The sequence below is a fragment of the Diadema antillarum genome, unplaced genomic scaffold, assembly GCF_040938485.1.
Source record: "Diadema antillarum isolate AM-2024a unplaced genomic scaffold, OU_Dant_1.0 scf00000097, whole genome shotgun sequence".
Taxonomy (NCBI): Eukaryota; Metazoa; Echinodermata; class Echinoidea; order Diadematoida; family Diadematidae; genus Diadema; species Diadema antillarum.
The window spans coordinates 1,940,899-1,959,505 of NW_027270986.1; the positions used below are offsets into that span (position 1 = coordinate 1,940,899).

General features: G+C 36.3%; 1 protein-coding gene across 1 annotated transcript in view; it reads left to right on the forward strand.

Moving 5' to 3' along the window:
• Window positions 1–18,607, forward strand: part of LOC139718599 (long-chain fatty acid transport protein 2-like) — a 46,521-nt gene that overhangs the window by 6,570 nt on the left and 21,344 nt on the right. The window contains exons 4-5 of the mRNA XM_071630065.1: window positions 5,745–5,906; window positions 17,514–17,638. Of these exons, the coding sequence (XP_071486166.1) occupies window positions 5,745–5,906; window positions 17,514–17,638 (287 nt within the window). The remainder of the gene's footprint in view (window positions 1–5,744; window positions 5,907–17,513; window positions 17,639–18,607) is intronic.

Genomic DNA, 18,607 nt, shown 5'->3' on the forward strand with positions numbered 1-18,607 from the left:
TTCTCTGGTATTTAATTTCTCTAAACAATAAATTAGAACTTTCCAAAAGGGCATTAAAATAACCTTAGCAATTTCAGAAAAAACCTAAAAAAATGACCTCATTTTGTTACGTATGGGACATCTCATGATAGGACACGAGCTAATTTGCATAATCATTTGCATAATCCCTAAATTTTCATACCAAGTTAAACTATGTGATGAACTTCTTATGTCCACATATAAATCAAATATCATTTGCTTTCCTTTGAATTAATATGAATTTTTATAAATGTCCCATACGTAACGCTGTGTTTCACATTTATGCAAATGAAGCCCTTGAAATTTGCATAGATTTACATAATATCATTTTTTCCTCCATGGAAATCAAAACTTCAACTCATAAGCTTCAAAATGATACCAAACATGTCAATATTGAGCGAAGATGAAATTTTGCCTTCTGAGGGGACCTTATCTTGGACTTGCCCAGTAAAAGAAATATTTTTTATTAGGCATTGAAATAATGTTACGTATGGGACAAATGCGTTACGTATGGGACATCCTCATACATATTGCATGTGAATGCATGTAGCTAGCTGGGAAGGTCTCTCAGTACACAAATGGTCAATCATCCTGAAGAAAGCATCCCAACATTGTAGCTACTTTTTGAGTTATAGACACTTGAAACAATACATGAACTTGACTGAACAATTTTCAGAAAGGGGGAGGGGAAAATGGCAAAATACACAATGAAAAATCAAAAGGGATGGTATAGTTTTTTTTTGTAGAAATGGGGATTTAGTTTTCAACATTTAAAGAGATGATTGGAAACCAATTATATGAATTACTTAACAACATAAAATCCTAAGACTAGAGGAATTCAAAGTTTATGTGATGGAGATCCAATTTGAAATGGTTGTGATATATATAGAAAAAAAATAAAAAGTAAAATTATTTTTTCTATTGCAAGTGATACACAAATTGTCCTTATTCAGTTTTCAGTACATTAGTAGCCACAACAAAATTCATGGGTATACATACTGAGGTGTGACTCAAATCAATGACCTGACTGCTAGACAGACATCATATATCTACTCGATCACTGGGGTTCCACGCACCAGGTATTGCTTCTTTATTAGACTTAATATTTCTTGTGTAAAGTTGTTTTTTATTGAAACTAAATGGCAAACTTCCCTTCATCAATGGAAGCAAACACTTTAAACTATTCAATTTTTTAGTAGTAACTATCCTGATAAAAATAGGGCATACATACTCAGGTTGGTCATAAAAAATATAGAATATGATTGAATTTGATTATGATGGTAAATATTTAGGGGATGTTGTTCCCATGACAATCTGGATCAGTATTTGAGTAATTTCAACTGATTCCACCTCAATAATTACGGAAAAATTTGTTTATGGGTATTTTGCAAAATTATTTTGCAAAATACCCATAAACATGCTTCTCCACACACTAAACGAATGGGGGACAAAGGGCATGCATACCCAGGTTGGTCAAAAAAATATAAAAATATGATTGAATATGATTATGATGGTGAATATTTGGGGAATATTGTTTCCTTGACAATCTGGATCAGTATTTGAGTAGTTTCAACTGATTCTACTTCAATAATTATGCAAAATACCCATAAACATGGTTCTTCACACACTAAATGAATGGGGGACAAACTGTCCCATACGTAACGGTCCCATACGTAACGCGTCATGTCTGTCTTTAATTAGAACCTGTAATTAGACCTTTTTGCCTAATGACATGAAACTTACCTGTGATAATCTTGAGTGTTGTGACTTTCATCACAGTGAGTTACAAGTTGTAGAATGATATGCTTTCAGAGAGTTTTGAGGTTGAAAAAAATGTTCAAAAAAACACAATTTTTCTGGTCCCATACGTAACGGCACATATTTTCTCTTCTAGAATATAATTGTCAAGGTCATTTTTCTCAATTTTTTACATGATTATACTTCTCCTAGATATCAATCACCATGATGAAGTTCAATATGATCAAAGGCCATTAACACTATTTTTCAGGTCATAAAAGTCTCTGAATGTCCCATACGTAACGTGCGCGTTATCTTGGACTTGCCCAGTACCAAGCACTTACATTTTTTTGTATTCATGTACTTGAAACAAATTAAAAAGTGCATAACTTCACTTCGTAATATCCCTATGAATAGCATGCTCTACCAATGAATAAAAAATACATATCATTCTTTGTGTTTGATTGTCATAGAGTAACTTCAGACCAGGGAGGTGGGAAACCACCTCCCTGTTCAAACCTTGCACAGTGTATGGAAACATGTTTTCTCTGGTTATCTACCTGTCTACATGAGATCCATCTGTCCAAATGTCAGTTAGTTTGTATAGTCCATCAATTTTCTGCCAACCTTGACTGATATGTCGCTTCGATTTGTGTGTTCTGTGGGCTTGCCTTTAAAGGACAAGTTCACCTTCATAAACATAAGGATTGAGAGAATGCAACAATATTAGTAGAACACATCAGTGAAAGTTTGAGGAAAATTGGACAATCGATGCAAAAGTTATGAATTGTTAAAATTTTTGTGTTGGAACCGCTGGATGAGGAGACTACTACAGCTTGTGAGTCATATGCGTACAACAGTACAAAGAAAATGTAAAAGAAAATTCAACATATTTTCACTTTTTTCGCATAATAAAAGAGCTCTCGACTTGCCTCTTTCTAAAGGCAGGGGGAATAATATTACCCATAACAATTGTCGGTAACGAGTCAGGGGAATGTGTACTTTTTTCAAAAGATGGCATTTTGTGAAATTCTCTTTATATTTTCCTTATATTGTTGTACGCATGTGACATCTAAGTTATTCATACACTGCAGTAATCTTCTCATCCAGCGGTTACTGCACAAAAACTTCAAAAATTCATAACTTTTGAACGGATTGTCTGATTTTCCTCAAACTTTCAATGATGTGTTCTACTAATATTGCTACATTCTCTCAATCCTTATGTTTATGAAGGTGAACTTGTCCATTAAAATGTGAATGTGTGTGTGTCTTTATACTATGTGTAAGTGTGTTTCTGTGTTTGTTTCTTCTGCTGTTTAATGTTTGGACAAACTGTCCCAGGTGACGTATTATGCCTTGTGTAAGAGATTTCCTCCCACTCTCTGCCACTTTCCGCCGGCACCACACATAACATTAACAATGGAGTGGATGGGCTACAGGCAAACAGTGAAGAAAAACTAGGTTAGTTGCTGTCATGTGATCACTCCCTGAATGTCGGAGGGAGCCAAATAGAGTGACACAAGTGGCTGAAAGTTTCTTCACCTACGATTGTACGTAGCATGTTTGTACAATGTATTCATGCATACCGAGTACCCTTGTGTGTTGCACTGAAAAGAATCATATACAGTGATGGTATCAGAGCAAAAGTTCATACAACATTGTGTGTTTTGTAAGGTAGGCCTTTGCACTGAAAGTCTTGTATTTAAAGCAGTTTGACAGTGAGACCAGCAAGATACCAGTGTCAAGATGTTGAAGTGTTCAATGTTCTCATGATATTAGTCAGCTGTCCATTTAACTGCTGTTTGGTCTAAACAACCACAGAAGTCATGTACAATTGTGTATGACGAGTTTTGCGGGAGTCAACTCTCTGATTTCAACATCTGTTATCCTTTTGATAGAATACACTGTACAATGTATTAGACCCCCTCCCCCTTTGTCATAATGAGGTTTGCACAAATATGTGCATTTTAGAAGAGCTATTGTATCAGTAAAAGCCCAGGAATTGATTTAACAGTGAATGTAAGAGAGAAAAATCAATAAATTTGAATAAAATACAAATTAAATGATTGGCTTATCACACATGGTAAAATATTGAGTTTGAATACTAGTTCAACGCCTGTAGTTCCGTGACCATTAAATGATCTCATGGAGGTCTGTATGAATTTTACTTGAACTTGAACATATGTTAAATAAAAGTTGAAGAGTAATCACTGAATTCGTATTATCTCTTTAGTAGCTGTCAGATGCATCTTTTCTGTATTCATGTCCACATGTATGCATTAATTATGAAGTCCTTTGCCTATGAAGAGAGGCATTGGGTACTGTAATATTTATAAGCTGTTATTTCGCGTACAGATATTTTCGAGAATGAGGAGATCAAGGACATTTTCGCTAGATATTGTTTTCGCGAATGGACACCAATGCTGAGATATAAGTGCATTACAGTGTATTACCCTAGTGCATGGCGACATTTTCGTGTGTTGTTAAGTTCCCAGTCCTACAGTGATTTCGCGAAATTCGCGAAAATTAAACCCATGCGAAAATAGCTGCTTATTATGAATGGGGAGGACATCTAGAGTCCCTTGAGTTTTTAGTACCAACACCAGGTAGGTCTCCCGTGTGATTTGACTTTGATGTACACTTTGTACATTTATTCAACTGTAGGAAGTGTCTATCAGCATTGAAATTGGTTTTTATCTTACATGTAGGTGAAGCAAATTTATATCACAAACCATACCCTTTAAACGCAGTTCATCAAGAAGGAAAAAGAATCAGAATTTTCCAAGCACTGAGACCAACCTTGACATAGTTATTTTCATCAAGAAGGAAAAAGAATCAGAATTTTCCAAGCACTGAGACCAACCTTGACATAGTTATTTTGATGAAAAATAGGTGTTGCATTGTAAACACCACCATCACAAAAGTAGGAGAGGTCTAGTGGCCTGTGATGTTGGTACTATCCCTCTCAACTTGATTTGGTTTCAAGAAGTGTTGAATAGCATATTTAGAGAGACACTCCTGTTTTCTTTCAAAATACCGGGTACTGTACAAGGGCACTTGTGTAAGGCATTATTGAGGATGGAGAATGGCCATTGTTGAGCCTTTTTTAGTGTTTGATCTGTTTTAGACCTTGGAATATCATCTGTTTCACTTTGTATTCGTGAGAGCCTCAGAGAAAACAAGGTGAAAGCCAAGTAAGCAAAAGAGATTCCAGGAAATGCAAAGATTTGTAACACGTACTTTATTCACTGTAGAGTACTTTTATTATGGGACTACACATTTATTATTCAACAGGCCTACATCCATACATTATATGTATTCCATCATTCCATGGTTCTTTGTTCATATTGCTGTTACGGTGCTCGATGTCATTCACTGTGCATACAAATGTACATAATGTATCTACCATGCAATGTTTTACTGTTAAATTCTATGAAGGTCAAAAATTGTACAGCTTGACACAGATCCTACAATATGTGTGTGCTATGGATTTAAAAAGGCCACTGCATGTGACATACTGGCAGCCACATTTGTTAATTTGTAAAATTGCTGTGGTGTGTAAATTATGGTGCAATGCACAAATGAATTCCATGATTGTGATGAAAATGCTGTGATGCTGGTACCTTCAGAATTTTGATATGTAGACTCTTATATTGCTGTTGTTGTTGACATACACAATGTAGGCCTATTTATACACTCTCAAAATCTCTGCGATTTTATGATTGATAATTATAAAGTAGATCCCATGTGGTATTGTGGAATATGTTCTCAGTTGTATAAAGGGAGGAAACCTGTGATGGAGGTTACTTGAGTGTGTTCTTCTCATCCAACGCATTCTACAATCAATCCTTCCTATATGGAGCGAGTCTTGTGATCTATTATAGAACATTCCTTTGATATTATCAAGTATGTTATCATGTGTGCTTAATGTTCACTGTTCGAAGCTCGTCCTCAATCTTTCCTGCTAAATTTCACTCACGACCCTCCAGGCTTGCCTAAGGCGGTCCAGGTGCCCCACCGGACGTCCATGATGGCCTATCAAGTGTGGAACATCATTGGTGGCCTATGGCCTGATGACGTTCTCTACGTCTGCCTACCACTCTATCATTCCTCAGGTCTCATCAATGGTGTCTTGAGCGCAATCAATGCAGGTATGTGATCTGAATAGCAGCCCGAGATGCACAGAAATGCCACCTGTGCCTCCTTTTTTTTTTTTTCCAGTATTTTGTACTGTTTTTTTTTTAAACATTTATACTTCCTGTTTCATGGACCATTCAGCTTTTAAAAAAAATTGTATTACTATACAGATAATTACAAGTACCTGTGCAATTCAGGGAAAGCAAAATTACTGCTTGTCACAAATCTGCCATTTTAGCCATCAGATTACTCCAATACTGTTTTATACTGATATAAGTTTGGCATCTGAGGATGCATTACTTTCTTGTTTGTATTGAACCCAGTTACAATGTACATCGAAGTCACTTTCAGACAATTTTGTGGAAAATTTCTATAATAATTTGTAGATTCATTTTGATTTCTTTTTTGGCACTCTTCCTGTACATGTTAATCCTCTCCTGTGTATGTGGTTTACTTTCTTGTTTTTTTATTTTTATTTTGATCTGGCCAGAAACTGTAACAACCTATACCCCATATCATGTGTACTTCATACATTTCAGATCTAAACCTCTAATCCCCAAGTACATGTACAACATTGTACCTGGTACTCCTTCAATTTTTACCAAGTGTATCTCACTGATCAAGAACTTTATTAAAGCTGTTTAAAGCTGTTATTAAAGCCCTTACTCATATCTTTCTGTATCCCTTACGCTCATACACACATACATTGTACAAACAAGCATACAATACACTCACACACACACACACACACACCATCCTCTGCAGTGCATTTCACAAGTCCATGGATTAATGATATTCAGGAAATTTATAGCTCTCAGAAAAGGAAAGCAGTGAATATCTATATCATCTCCTTGGTTGAAAAGATAACGTATGATATTGGTACTTAATGCATGTATATCATTCCTTTGCTGTTGGTCCCAGTTGTGATTCAACATTCATTCATTGCCTTTCAAAGTCCAGATTTGCGAAATGCTGTGCTCACTTGTACGGTATGTAAATAGCGCATGCAGACCACATTTCCTGACTTGGCTTTTGTAAGTTTGATATTGGGTATTAAAAGCTAAGAGGAAAGTGTCAAAGCATCAGTTCAGAATTGCCTGTGGATTATCCCTGATTAACAGTTGCGTCGGTAAGCTCCGTTAAAATGGGTGACTAATAGCCACAGAGTGATTCCTTGAAATGGTGTGTGAAGGAAGTTCCTAGGCTTTCAAGGGTACAAGGATGTTTTGAAGATTGAAGTCATGGACTCTCTGTAGTTCCGTTCACACCATTCCATGTTATAGTTTTGCGGTGACATGCAAAAATCGTTTTAAAGTCTTGTGTGAGGACACAAACAATTGTCAGCTCTTGCAAAACGCATCACAGTGCAAAAATTAGTCAAGATTGATGTTTTGGTGGAAGCCTCGCAATAATGTGTGTGAATGGTGCGTGAAGAAATGCTCAGTTTTTAAAATCCCATAATGCCACTTGCCACATCATGTTGTATGCACAGGTGCCATGCAGGTACACAATAAATGTAGCACACTTCTGTCAAAAAGCATGTGAAAGATTCAAAGTGTTTGCAGCAGAGTTTGGGGTTTTTTTCCAGAATGTGAACAGCAGCAATGCTATATGTAGGGTTTTTTTTTTCTTCTCTCTCTCACGATACAGAATCGTGTAACTCCTGTGTTTGAATGTGGCTCTAAAATGTTACAATTCTCAGGCTGTATTTAAACAGAAATTCATCCCATTTTCAGGTCATTGTCAGATGAGTAAATTATGAAGTTTGAATGTCAGTGAGCAGTACTCATTATTGTTTAAAAGAACTGAAAGTGGAAATCATATGACTGAGTTTCTATGAATGGTAAGGTACACAATCCTGCATTGCTTTAGGGGAAAGGCAGAAAAGGATTTAGAATAGGGCAAGTCCAAGATAACACGCGCGTTACGTATGGGACATTCAGAGACTTTTATGACCTGAAAAATAGTGTTAATGGCTTTTGATCATATTAAACTTTATCATGGTGATTGATATCTAGGAGAAGTATAATCATGCAAAAAATGGAGAAAAATGACCTTCACAATTATATTCTAGAAGAGAAAATATGTGCCGTTACGTATGGGACCAGAAAAATTTTGTTTTTTTGAACATTTTTTTCAACCTCAAATTCTCTGAAAGTATTTCATTCTGCAACTTGTAACTCACTGTGATGAAAGTCACAACACTCAAGATTATCACAGGTAAGTTTCGTGTCATTAGGTAAAAAGCTCTAATTACAGGTTCTAATTAAAGACAGACATGACGTGTTACGTATGGGACAGTTACGTATGGGACAGTTTGTCCCCCATTCATTAAGTGTGTGAAGAACCATGTTTATGGGTATTTTGCATAATTATTGAAGTAAAATCAGTTGAAACTACTCAAATACTGATCCAGATTGTCAAGGAAACAATATTCCCCAAATATTCACCATCCTAATCATATTCAATCATATTTTTATATTTTTATGACCAACCTGAGTATGCATGCCCTTTGTCCCCCATTCGTATAGTGTGTGGAGAGACATGTTTATGGGTGTTTTGCAAAATAATTTTGCAAAATACCCATAAACAAATTTTTGCATAATTATTGAAATGGAATCAGTTAAAACTACTCAAATACTGATCCAGATAGACAAGGGAACAATATTCCCCAAATATTTACCATCATAATCATATTTAATCATATTCTATATTTTTATGACCAACCTGAGTATGTATGCCCTATTTTTATCAGGATAGTTACTACTGAAAAATTGAATAGTTTAAAGTGTTTACTTCCATTGATGAAGGGCAGTTTGCCATTTTGTTTCAATAAAAAACAACTTGACACAAGAAATATTAATTTTTATAAATAAGCAATACCTGCTGCGTGAAACCCCAGTGATCGAGTAGATATATGATGTCTGTCTAGCAGTCAGGTCATTGATTCGAGTCACACCTCAGTATGTATACCCATGAATTTTGTCGTGGCTATTATTGAGACCTGAATAAGGACAATTTGTGTATAACTTGCAATAATTAAAAAAAAAATTACTCTATATTTTTTTTAAATATTTATATCACAACCATTTCAAATTGGATCTCAATCACTAAACTTTGAATTCCTCTAGTCTTAGGATTGTATGCTCTTTAGTAATTCACATAATTGGTTTCCAATCATCTCATTAAATGTTGAAAACTGAATCCCCATTTCTACAAAAAAGGTATACCATCCCTTTAATGCTGATTTTTCATTGTGTATTTTGCCATTTTCCCCTCCCCCTTTCTGGAAATTGTTCAGTCAAGTACATGTATTGTTTAAAGTGTCTATAATTCAAAAAGTAGCTACAATGTTGGGATGCTTTCTTCAGGATGATTGACCATTTGTGTACTGAGAGACCTTCCCAGCTAGCTACATGCATTCACATGCATTATGTATGAGGATGTCCCATACGTAACATTATTTCAATGCCTAATAAAAAATATTCCTTTTACTGTTTTTTCTTTTTTCTATGGTATTTAATTTCTCTAAACAATAAATTAGAACTTTCCAAAAGGGCATTAATATAACCTTAGCAATTTCAGAATAAACCTAAAAAAATGACCTCAATTTGTTACGTATGGGACATCTCATGATAGGACACGAGCTAATTTGCATAATCATGTGCATTATCCCTATTAAAATTTTCATACCAAGTTAAACTATTTGATGAACTTCTTATGTCCACATAACAATCAAATATCATTTGCTTTCCTTTGAATTAATATGAATTTTTATAAATGTCCCATACGTAACGCTGTGTTTCACATTTGAAATTTGCATAAATTTACATAATATAATTTTTTCGTCCATGGAAATCAAAACTTCAACTCATAAGCTTCAAAATGATACCAAACATGTCAATATTGAGCAAAGATGAAATTTTGCCTTCTGAGGGGACCTTAGGCCAAAAAAAAAAATTGTTGCATTGGCGTAACATGAGGTTTTCAAATAGGGTCGGTCGGGCGGTTTTTTTTTTTTTTTTTTTTTTTTTTTTTGCTACCTGCATTTTACGTGTAAAACTCGTGCTCAGCTCAGTAAACAGTTACAACTGCTGCACCGAATGTGCTGTGTTCATCTATTCTACAAATCATTTATGAGGCCGATATTACTGGAATTATACCCCTTCACAGAATTTAAAGATGTTGAAATCCCTATCCTGAATGTTTTCACTTCATATTTTACTATTTTGACTTAGATAAGATAGATGCAAATTGACCCATATGTACGATCTTTTCATCGCACACGGCGATCTCTATTACAGTCCCACATATACAGATTCGTGTAAGTTCTCCACACAAGAAACCTATGGCAAAACTGTGCACAATACATTGCAGTCTGAATGCTACGTATACACTGAATAAATCTTGTTAGAGTACGCGTCCGTGTTGGAAACAGATGACGTACTGATCAAGGAAGGCTTATGCGAGGCGCTAGATCACTCCCTCGTACATCCGATATCCCCAGAGCTGTTTCCACTTCCGGGTTTGTGCGATCGCGATCGCAATCAACAATATATTTGATATCGATAGCAAAAAAAATAATAAAAAAACATGGGGTCGGCGGAATTTTTAGGGTCGGGCGGGTTACGCCAATGCAACAATTTTTTTTTTTTTGGCCTCATCTTGGACTTGCCCAATAGTGGTATAATGTACATGTTGTAGTAGGTTTAAAACAGATTCAGAACAGAAGTCAACTTAAATTCATAAAAAAACATTGTGAATTAAATTCATCAAAAAACATTGTGAATTAAATTTTCGTTCATATGTACAGCAGTCACATTACTTTTCATCCTTTCCTGGTATGGAAGTATCTCAAACACTTGCAGATTGCTACATGTAGTTCATTTCCCTTTTGTGTGAAATGATATGACAACTTCATGTTCTTGCCCCCCCCCCCCCCCCCCCCCCAAGTGGTACAATTGTACAACTTGTAGCTCTATGTCACAATGTCAATCAATGAAGTGGCATACATTCACATATTTTTAAAAAGCACTTGATTTGCCAGTTCATAAATTGAAGTCCGTGCAACTATAGTTTTTCACTAATCATATTGTGTGTGCAAGGTGGGTGTGTGATACAAGTATAACCTCCTTCGTGCATGCAGGGAGGGACCACCTCCTGTGTGTGTGTGATGTGCACACCAAACTACACAGACACTGTCATCATATACCAAGCTCTGGAGCCCTTGAACCTGCAAGTCTGCACCCACTCACAGTTTCCTGTTCTGATTTGGAGTTGGGTCAATGGTAGCCTTGGTAATGGATTATCTTGATATCAGATACCTCCCATGATTGTAATCAAACCCCTGTACTTGTATGAATAGAGTTGTAGAATTTATTGTGGTCCTTGAGCAGAGAAACCAATACCAGGTACCGGTACTCTGAAAAATGTAAACCAATTACACTGAACAGTGTTGATGACAAAGGAGCCTCACATATTTCAGAAATGTAGTGCTCAGTGTAATTCCATTAGAATACCACTTGCCTCATAAGTTCACTTGTGTAGAATCTATGCATGACTTCTTCTTTTGTTCTGCTTCCTTGAGCCCCAATTCGTGCATTCTTATAGCGAGGCTGCCACGTCATCATCCATGTTCATTGCAATTTGTTGTAAATTTTGAAACCTTATTATTTCTCATGCCAGGCACTATAAATTCTGAAACTCTGTACTCAGTATAACTTATTTATAGTTTTTTGAATGTAAAAGCTTGAAAATCTTCCAGAGGTCCCCTTTAACTGTCACACAATCACCCAACAGCCCCTCCCTGTTCCTGATAGGCAACTATACAGTGTACATCCGTACATTATGTATGCATGCCAAAAACTACCTGGAACTTTGCCATAAAATTCTTGGACCAGATTGTGTCTTTTTTCCCCTCATTGCATTTGTTTCTTGTGAATGTAAGTGCAATGAGAACGTTCAATGCAGGAAAGTCACGTTTTTGTGGGTGTGTCAAGTGACTTCTTATGCAGTAATAATCCTAATGCCTCCCTGCAACTAAGCTATTTGCATCATTTTCATAACAGCAGACTGCTGAGCCAACTGCATACAGATTTACATTTACTGTACAATATTTTGCAAGAATTCCTCATTTGTCCCATTTTGCATTTCCATTTCAAAACTTTGATTTTGCATTGTCTCATAAATAACAAGCTTTACAAGTTGGATGTCATGTTCGTATCAGGCCACTAAATGGTGAAAGCTCTATCAAATTCAGCCCTAAAAATAAAGAAAATGTAGAATTTTTAGTTTACATTATATTTTCAGGAAATGGTGTTTTAGTAGCAACTGCATTTAATTTTACTTTTTTTTTACCGTAGATGATGTGTTGATATCGGAGATGATGTGATGATCAACTCCATGCGAATCTCCCCAAAAGTTGCTCTTTGACATGAAATTAAAATGAACGTGAAAGTTTTATCCTTCGCAACAATTTTCTTAATTGTGCTGCAATAACCTAGGTGTGATAACTGAGTTAGCTAAAGGTACACTGTCTGAAAAAGATTGAAAGACCTTTGGTAAATCCTGAACTTAAGCATGATTTTGTAATGTGTTTGTGTAATTTTAAATCAGTGATATAGTCAGGTAACAACATCCTTGCCTCTTCCTTTGCATGTGTGTTGGCAGCCATTATTGATTTTTTTTTCTTCAAAGAACTGAGGAAAAATTCTATAGCTTTCTTATATCATGTCTGACCAGGATTTCAACCTTTTCTGTTGAATAGCCTGATGTTGTGTTACAAATCTTTTGTTCAAAGTCAGCTGGAGTGTTAAGTGCAATTCAAATTTATCTACCATGTAGTGATATTGTTTTCCAGAGCCTGTGATGTATCACTGATTCGTAATGCTGTCAATTGATCCTATTAGAATCAAGTAACGTGCAAACAATCATGTACATTTTCATGTTTTTATTTAGAACATGCAGGCAGTCATTCATTCACACTCGGTGAAATGCCTCAGGTATTTCATTATAAGGTAGACTTAAGTTACGTTCAGACGACAAGCCTTAACCTTGAGGTTAAGCTTGTAGTTAGGGACCGTGAAGACACACTCGTAGTTAGCTAACCTCGAGGTTAGCTCGATGTTAAGAGCCACGAGAAATCTTATGGTTAGCGCTCTAACCACGAGCCGGGGGGGTCCCTACTCATAGTTAAGCACCGTGTGGACACAAAAATCAACGCACTCAAAGGGGCAGGAATTTAATCTCGAGGTTTCGTAACCTCGAGGTTAAGATTCGTCGTGTGGACGCACGTCGAAGTTTAGGGGGCAAGAGCTTAACCTTGAGGTTTCCTAACCTGGAGGTTAGGGCTTGTCTTCTGAATGTAACTTTTGATATATGAGCTTTTATTATGTCATTTATCCCCTCATGTCAAGCAGGAATCTTGCATTTTATATAGCATGCCCAGATTAATTACTGATAATGTGGCACTAGTCAGATAGTAAGATATAATAACAGGCGGCTTTATATGTCAAGGGGAGGCTTGCTCAGTAGTTAATACTTGTTTGTTTTAGAGGATCATGGTGGTTGACTGAGCAAACAAAACTGTGCTACCAAATCCCTACCCAGGTCCATGCTTTGATATGCCTCTGTCACGCTTGGCATTTTAATGTCGCCCAAGCTTACCCACGATCCTTTGGATGATACTGTAGCATGAAAGGCATCACAAAAACTCCTGAGTAGTTAAAGTGCCACACAACTTTTCAGAAATTTCACCCATGTTGGATCATAACATACGTATGGTAAACTTGCGTGTGTCCCCCGAGATCTCACTGAGGCACCTACATCATCGAGAAACTCTCAGATGAACGGCATAGATCAGCATACCAATCGCATCTTGCGGACCGTTTTTCGCATATGCCATAACGTGTACATTCTTGCACTGCAGACGAGCGGGTAAGAGAAATACAAGCGGAAGCTCGCTCACGAGTATGAAAGAAATTTCTCGCGGATGTTCCTCATGTGATTCCCCGTTGATTCTCCCGGTGATCACCTGATTAACTACAATTTTTGTAGGGTGAAAGGAGGGCGTGTGTTACAAAAATTTGTGTCAGAGGTATTGTGACCGCAATTGCACCAAACCACACACACATTATTGACACGCAATGACAAGCTGGTCACATTGGGATGTTGGTCGCATTGGCCCCCCCCCCCCCCCCCCCCCCATCCCCCATCCCCCTTGCAAAGTTCTGGCCTGACCGTTCAACAGTTTTCTTCAAACATAGTTTCCGCTCAGACCAGACAGTTCTGAAGATTGTCTCTTGACCTGTAGATAGTAAAGACACTGTTTTGCACTTCTTTCTGTATGGATCACTGCATACTCCTGTTTTATAGCAATAGGTGTAGCATAGCTACACATATGTTGTTGGCAGATCGAATCAGTGTCTACACTTACAATATTTTCTCAATGGAATACCCGTTTATGATTGAGGTATGGATGTGGTTTGGGCTGGGCATCTTTGAACTTGTCTGTGCACTTTTTGCACTGTGTTTATCTTCCCTACAAACATACTTCATTGCAAAAAAGGCTGCTGAAACGTATCTTAAAGGTTAATGCTTGTGGAACATTTAAGCCCGCCTTATTGTGGAGCTAAGATTTCATGGTATACTAGCTTTTAAAGAAAATAGAGTCTACATGTATTTTCAGACCAGCCTGTGCCAGCATTTACATGGCTTTGAACATGATCAATGATGTATTCTATTTATTCTTCCATACTACAAAGCTTTGTTTGCAAAGGAATTGAGCTTTCTGTATGGAGTCAAAAAGTTATTTTTGGTGCAAAGCTCTTGAAAGTAGTTCAAATTTTCGTTTGGATTTTAAAGTATGCTATGCAACTATTAAAATTACTTGTTTGTGATTTGATGTGAGACAATACACCTGTACTGTATTAAGAACATCTGTATTAAGAACATTCATTAAAGAACAATGTGAAGTTTAAGAGATTAAAAAGACCAGTTTTTTTCTCAGAATCACAATTTTTTAAAGGTGCTGCATACAATGTATGAAACACCAGGCGTAGTCATAGGAAACTGAAAATTTATATCTTAGCCGTGTTTTGACAGTATACTGTAGCTCTTTCAAATCTTTTTAATAAAGCTGTGAGGGTATTTTATCCTCTGGCATTTTTATAAACAAATTGTATACTAAGCAGTGAAATTTACCTAGAAGTGATATTCTTAATACCGGTAAAATTTTTATATTTTCAACCTTCGATATATTTCCCTCTGGCATTTTGTACCTCAGGAAGTTTCACCCCTTGTAATCTTTGTTCAAAACTACTTCATAGTGAAATTAAAGTGTAAACACTGAACATGCAGAAATACAGTACTTTTGTCTAGTGCAACTTCACTATCTGTCATAGATGCTATGTAGGTATACCTAGATGTAAACTGGTGTGCATCACAAGTCATACAGTATGCTGTATGCCAAGTCGTCCCTTTCAGGCTGGCTGAAATATGGGAAAGAAAAATACAAATGTTGAAGAAAATTGTGCAGGTACTTTTCATTGTGAGAATGGAAATGTCATGAGAAAGAGAGAGTGTGGAAGAAAAAAAAAGAAAAAGAAAGAATGAAAGAATGAGAAAAAAGAAAAAAAAAAAAAGCTGTGCCACCAAGTCCATCATAAAGTGATAAAGTGTAAAATTTAATACAGACCAGAAGCAACATCTTGAAGAGTGACTTGAGTTCAGTTATAGTTATTTCAAACATGTGATCAGGATTGTGCTGGTAGTATTGTGTACCCTTGACCGAAATAGTATGCTGTAACATATGGAATGGGCAGTCATAATGTTTTAAATCCTCTCAGGTACCACTAAACTTTATGTCCCACGTCGGGGTCAAGGAGAGGGCTTGAGGAAAGATACATCCCACTTTAATAGGCATACATTGTATTTGGCAAGTGAGCTATGCTTGAAAATTTGTGTTTGGCTAATATTGATCAGAATGGAAGGCTACTGGCAGATATCCTGGATGTACTATAAAACTTTGAACAAGATTTCTTTTCTTTCTTTTTTTTTGTTAGAACTAGTGAAAAGCTGATAAAGAGTGCACAATATTGATGATCAAATGATTCAATGTCTGTAAAATCACCAGGGGAGAGAAAAATACTGAATGGATATATTTGCATTGTTAGTTTAATATTGTATTGAATGATGTTGGAAATATAGTTTTTGTATTTAAACGTCAGCTTTTTAATCATCTATGATGCATAACCACACTTCATGTATTCTGTATCATCACTGTGCGGAAAATTGTGTGACATTATATTACAATTAAAAGCAGAATATATTTGAAGGCAGTAGCTCTTGATTCCAAAGGTGTCACAAGCACTTGTAAGCAAACTTAAATGGTCTCAGTGGCACTTCAATGGCAGCCCCCTATCACAAACTCATCGCAAGTTCACGGTTTTAATTCACAAACCACCAGAGTAGAATTGGTTATCAACTACTCTATCACTGCAGATTTTTATCACACCATCAATTTTCACGGTCACTGCTTAACAATGACCAGACTGCTCTATTCATATTGCTCAGGCAACTGGAAACAGGGTATTGCACCTAAAAAAAAAATGAAAAAAAAAATGAAAAAAAAATGAAAAATGAAAAAGTAACAGAAGTTGCAGGGTGCTTCATAACTTTATTTTACCACTTGCCCAGTCAAGAAAGCAGATTTTCAAATTTGCTGCAAAACGCTTGTCCGAATATGAATTTTACTTGCCTAAAAAAAGGTCCAAAATATATTAAGAAGATAAATCACATGTAAGTCAATTACGGGCTTAAATCACAATAGATTTGCATGCAATGGAGTATTGAAGTTGGTCTGATCAAGTGTTGCCGTTGCATTGCATTTAGGCTTGTTCACGTACATTGTAAGTGTCCAGAAGTTGCAATACAATGTATGAGATATAAAGTGTAGTGCATCACTAAACAGCCATTAACTTGGGCTTCTCTGTTTGGTGGACTTTGTGGGTTTGTTGGGGGAAATAAGTGGGAAAAAAATGGCTTCAAAACTTTTTACTTGCCCAATTCGGGCAAGCTTTTGTTCTTATTGTTCAAAAACACTTGCCCAAATTTTATTTTCACTTGCCCTGGGCAATCGGGAAAGTGCTTTAATATATGTAGCAACCTGAGTTGTTCTATATTTGCTGTTGAAAGCTGATGTTTTTCAGCCTTCAAGGACAAACTGACTTTAACAGATTAATTTCAAGTTGACTTTAAAAGCAAATCTTTTTGAGGACCTCAGATTAAAGTATGTGAAGAAGTAGAAGTTGTCATTTGTACAAAGTAGTATGTACAGCATTATACTGCATATAAAGTGTGAATTTATGAGGTAGATTTTATTTGATTGCTTTAGACATGTATTCATTTCTATTCATTATGCATCATCTGCAGCTTTCCACTGAAAATCTGTGCTGCAAAATTATTTCAACCTTGTATTGATTTCATATTGAGTGTTTGATGTCTTCTTTTGAAATTTGTTACATTTTTTTTTTTAATTGTAGTTTAGCCATGTGAAAAAGTTTATGTGTGTCAGGGAAAGAAGGGTACTAAGTGATAGATGCTCAAATTCGTATACTTCCCAGGATGTACCATTGCACTGGCCCCAAAGTTCTCTGCCTCACGTTTTTGGGATGATGTCCACAAGCACAAGGCCACAGTCTTCCTGTACATTGGAGAGCTCTGCAGGTATCTCCTTGCTCAGCCTGAGGTAAGATAAATCCTTGAGATCATTTTATTACCTCTGTCAAGGGAGGAGGTTGTTTTCGTTACCATTTGTTTGTTTGTTTGTTTGTCCGATTGCAAAATAACTCAGAAAGTAGTTAACGGATTTGGGTGAAACTTAGAGGAAAAGTTGAGAATGACATAAGTTAAACAAATGATAAAATTTTGGTAGTGATCCAAAAAATTTTGGGAATGTATGAAGGATTTTTAATATTTTGACAGGTAGGGTCAATGAACTTGGGAGTTCAAGCTGTGTGTTTTTGAGGTTTGCTGTAGTTTCTGTAGGGCGAGTTGCGCCGCGCAGCTGAGGTTTATGACGTAATGAAGGCTTCTATTTTTGAGAAATCAGGCTATTTTTCAGCATGTGATACCTTTTGGTGGAAATCACTGATCTCTATGGAAGAGCCCAAAAACTTTTCCCCAGCTTGGTGGAGAGGAGAGAGGAGAAATAACTCTTTAGGAAGAGCAAGATCATCGGTGGAAAGTAGCTGCTTGGCGGAGGTCTGTGCTCTCAGAGTGCTTTTCTAGTTTTTTCTGTATTCTAAAGTCTATGTCACTGGAGTTATAAGCGCTTTTGAAACTCTTTTCAGCAAAGGCACATTGCTTTCTACGGTTTGTTTGTGTTCTTTTATAGTCAGTGATTTATTATCATTATCATCTATCATGTATTATCATTTATTCAGCCAAATGAAAGTGACAATAACATTAACATAATATACATTCACATGGAAATGGAATAGTTGACGTATAACTCGTACTTTGTATTTATCATTAAGGCTTTCAAACTGTGTAAGGGCTTCCATTGTACCATGTTCCCTTGTACAACATTGACTTAATAAATGTGTGTACATAGGGCATCATACTATATTGAGGTCATGCAAAGGTCTGTTTCCATTACATATATTTATGTGGACTGAACACTGGTAGATTTATAAGTGTTGACAGAAATTTCATC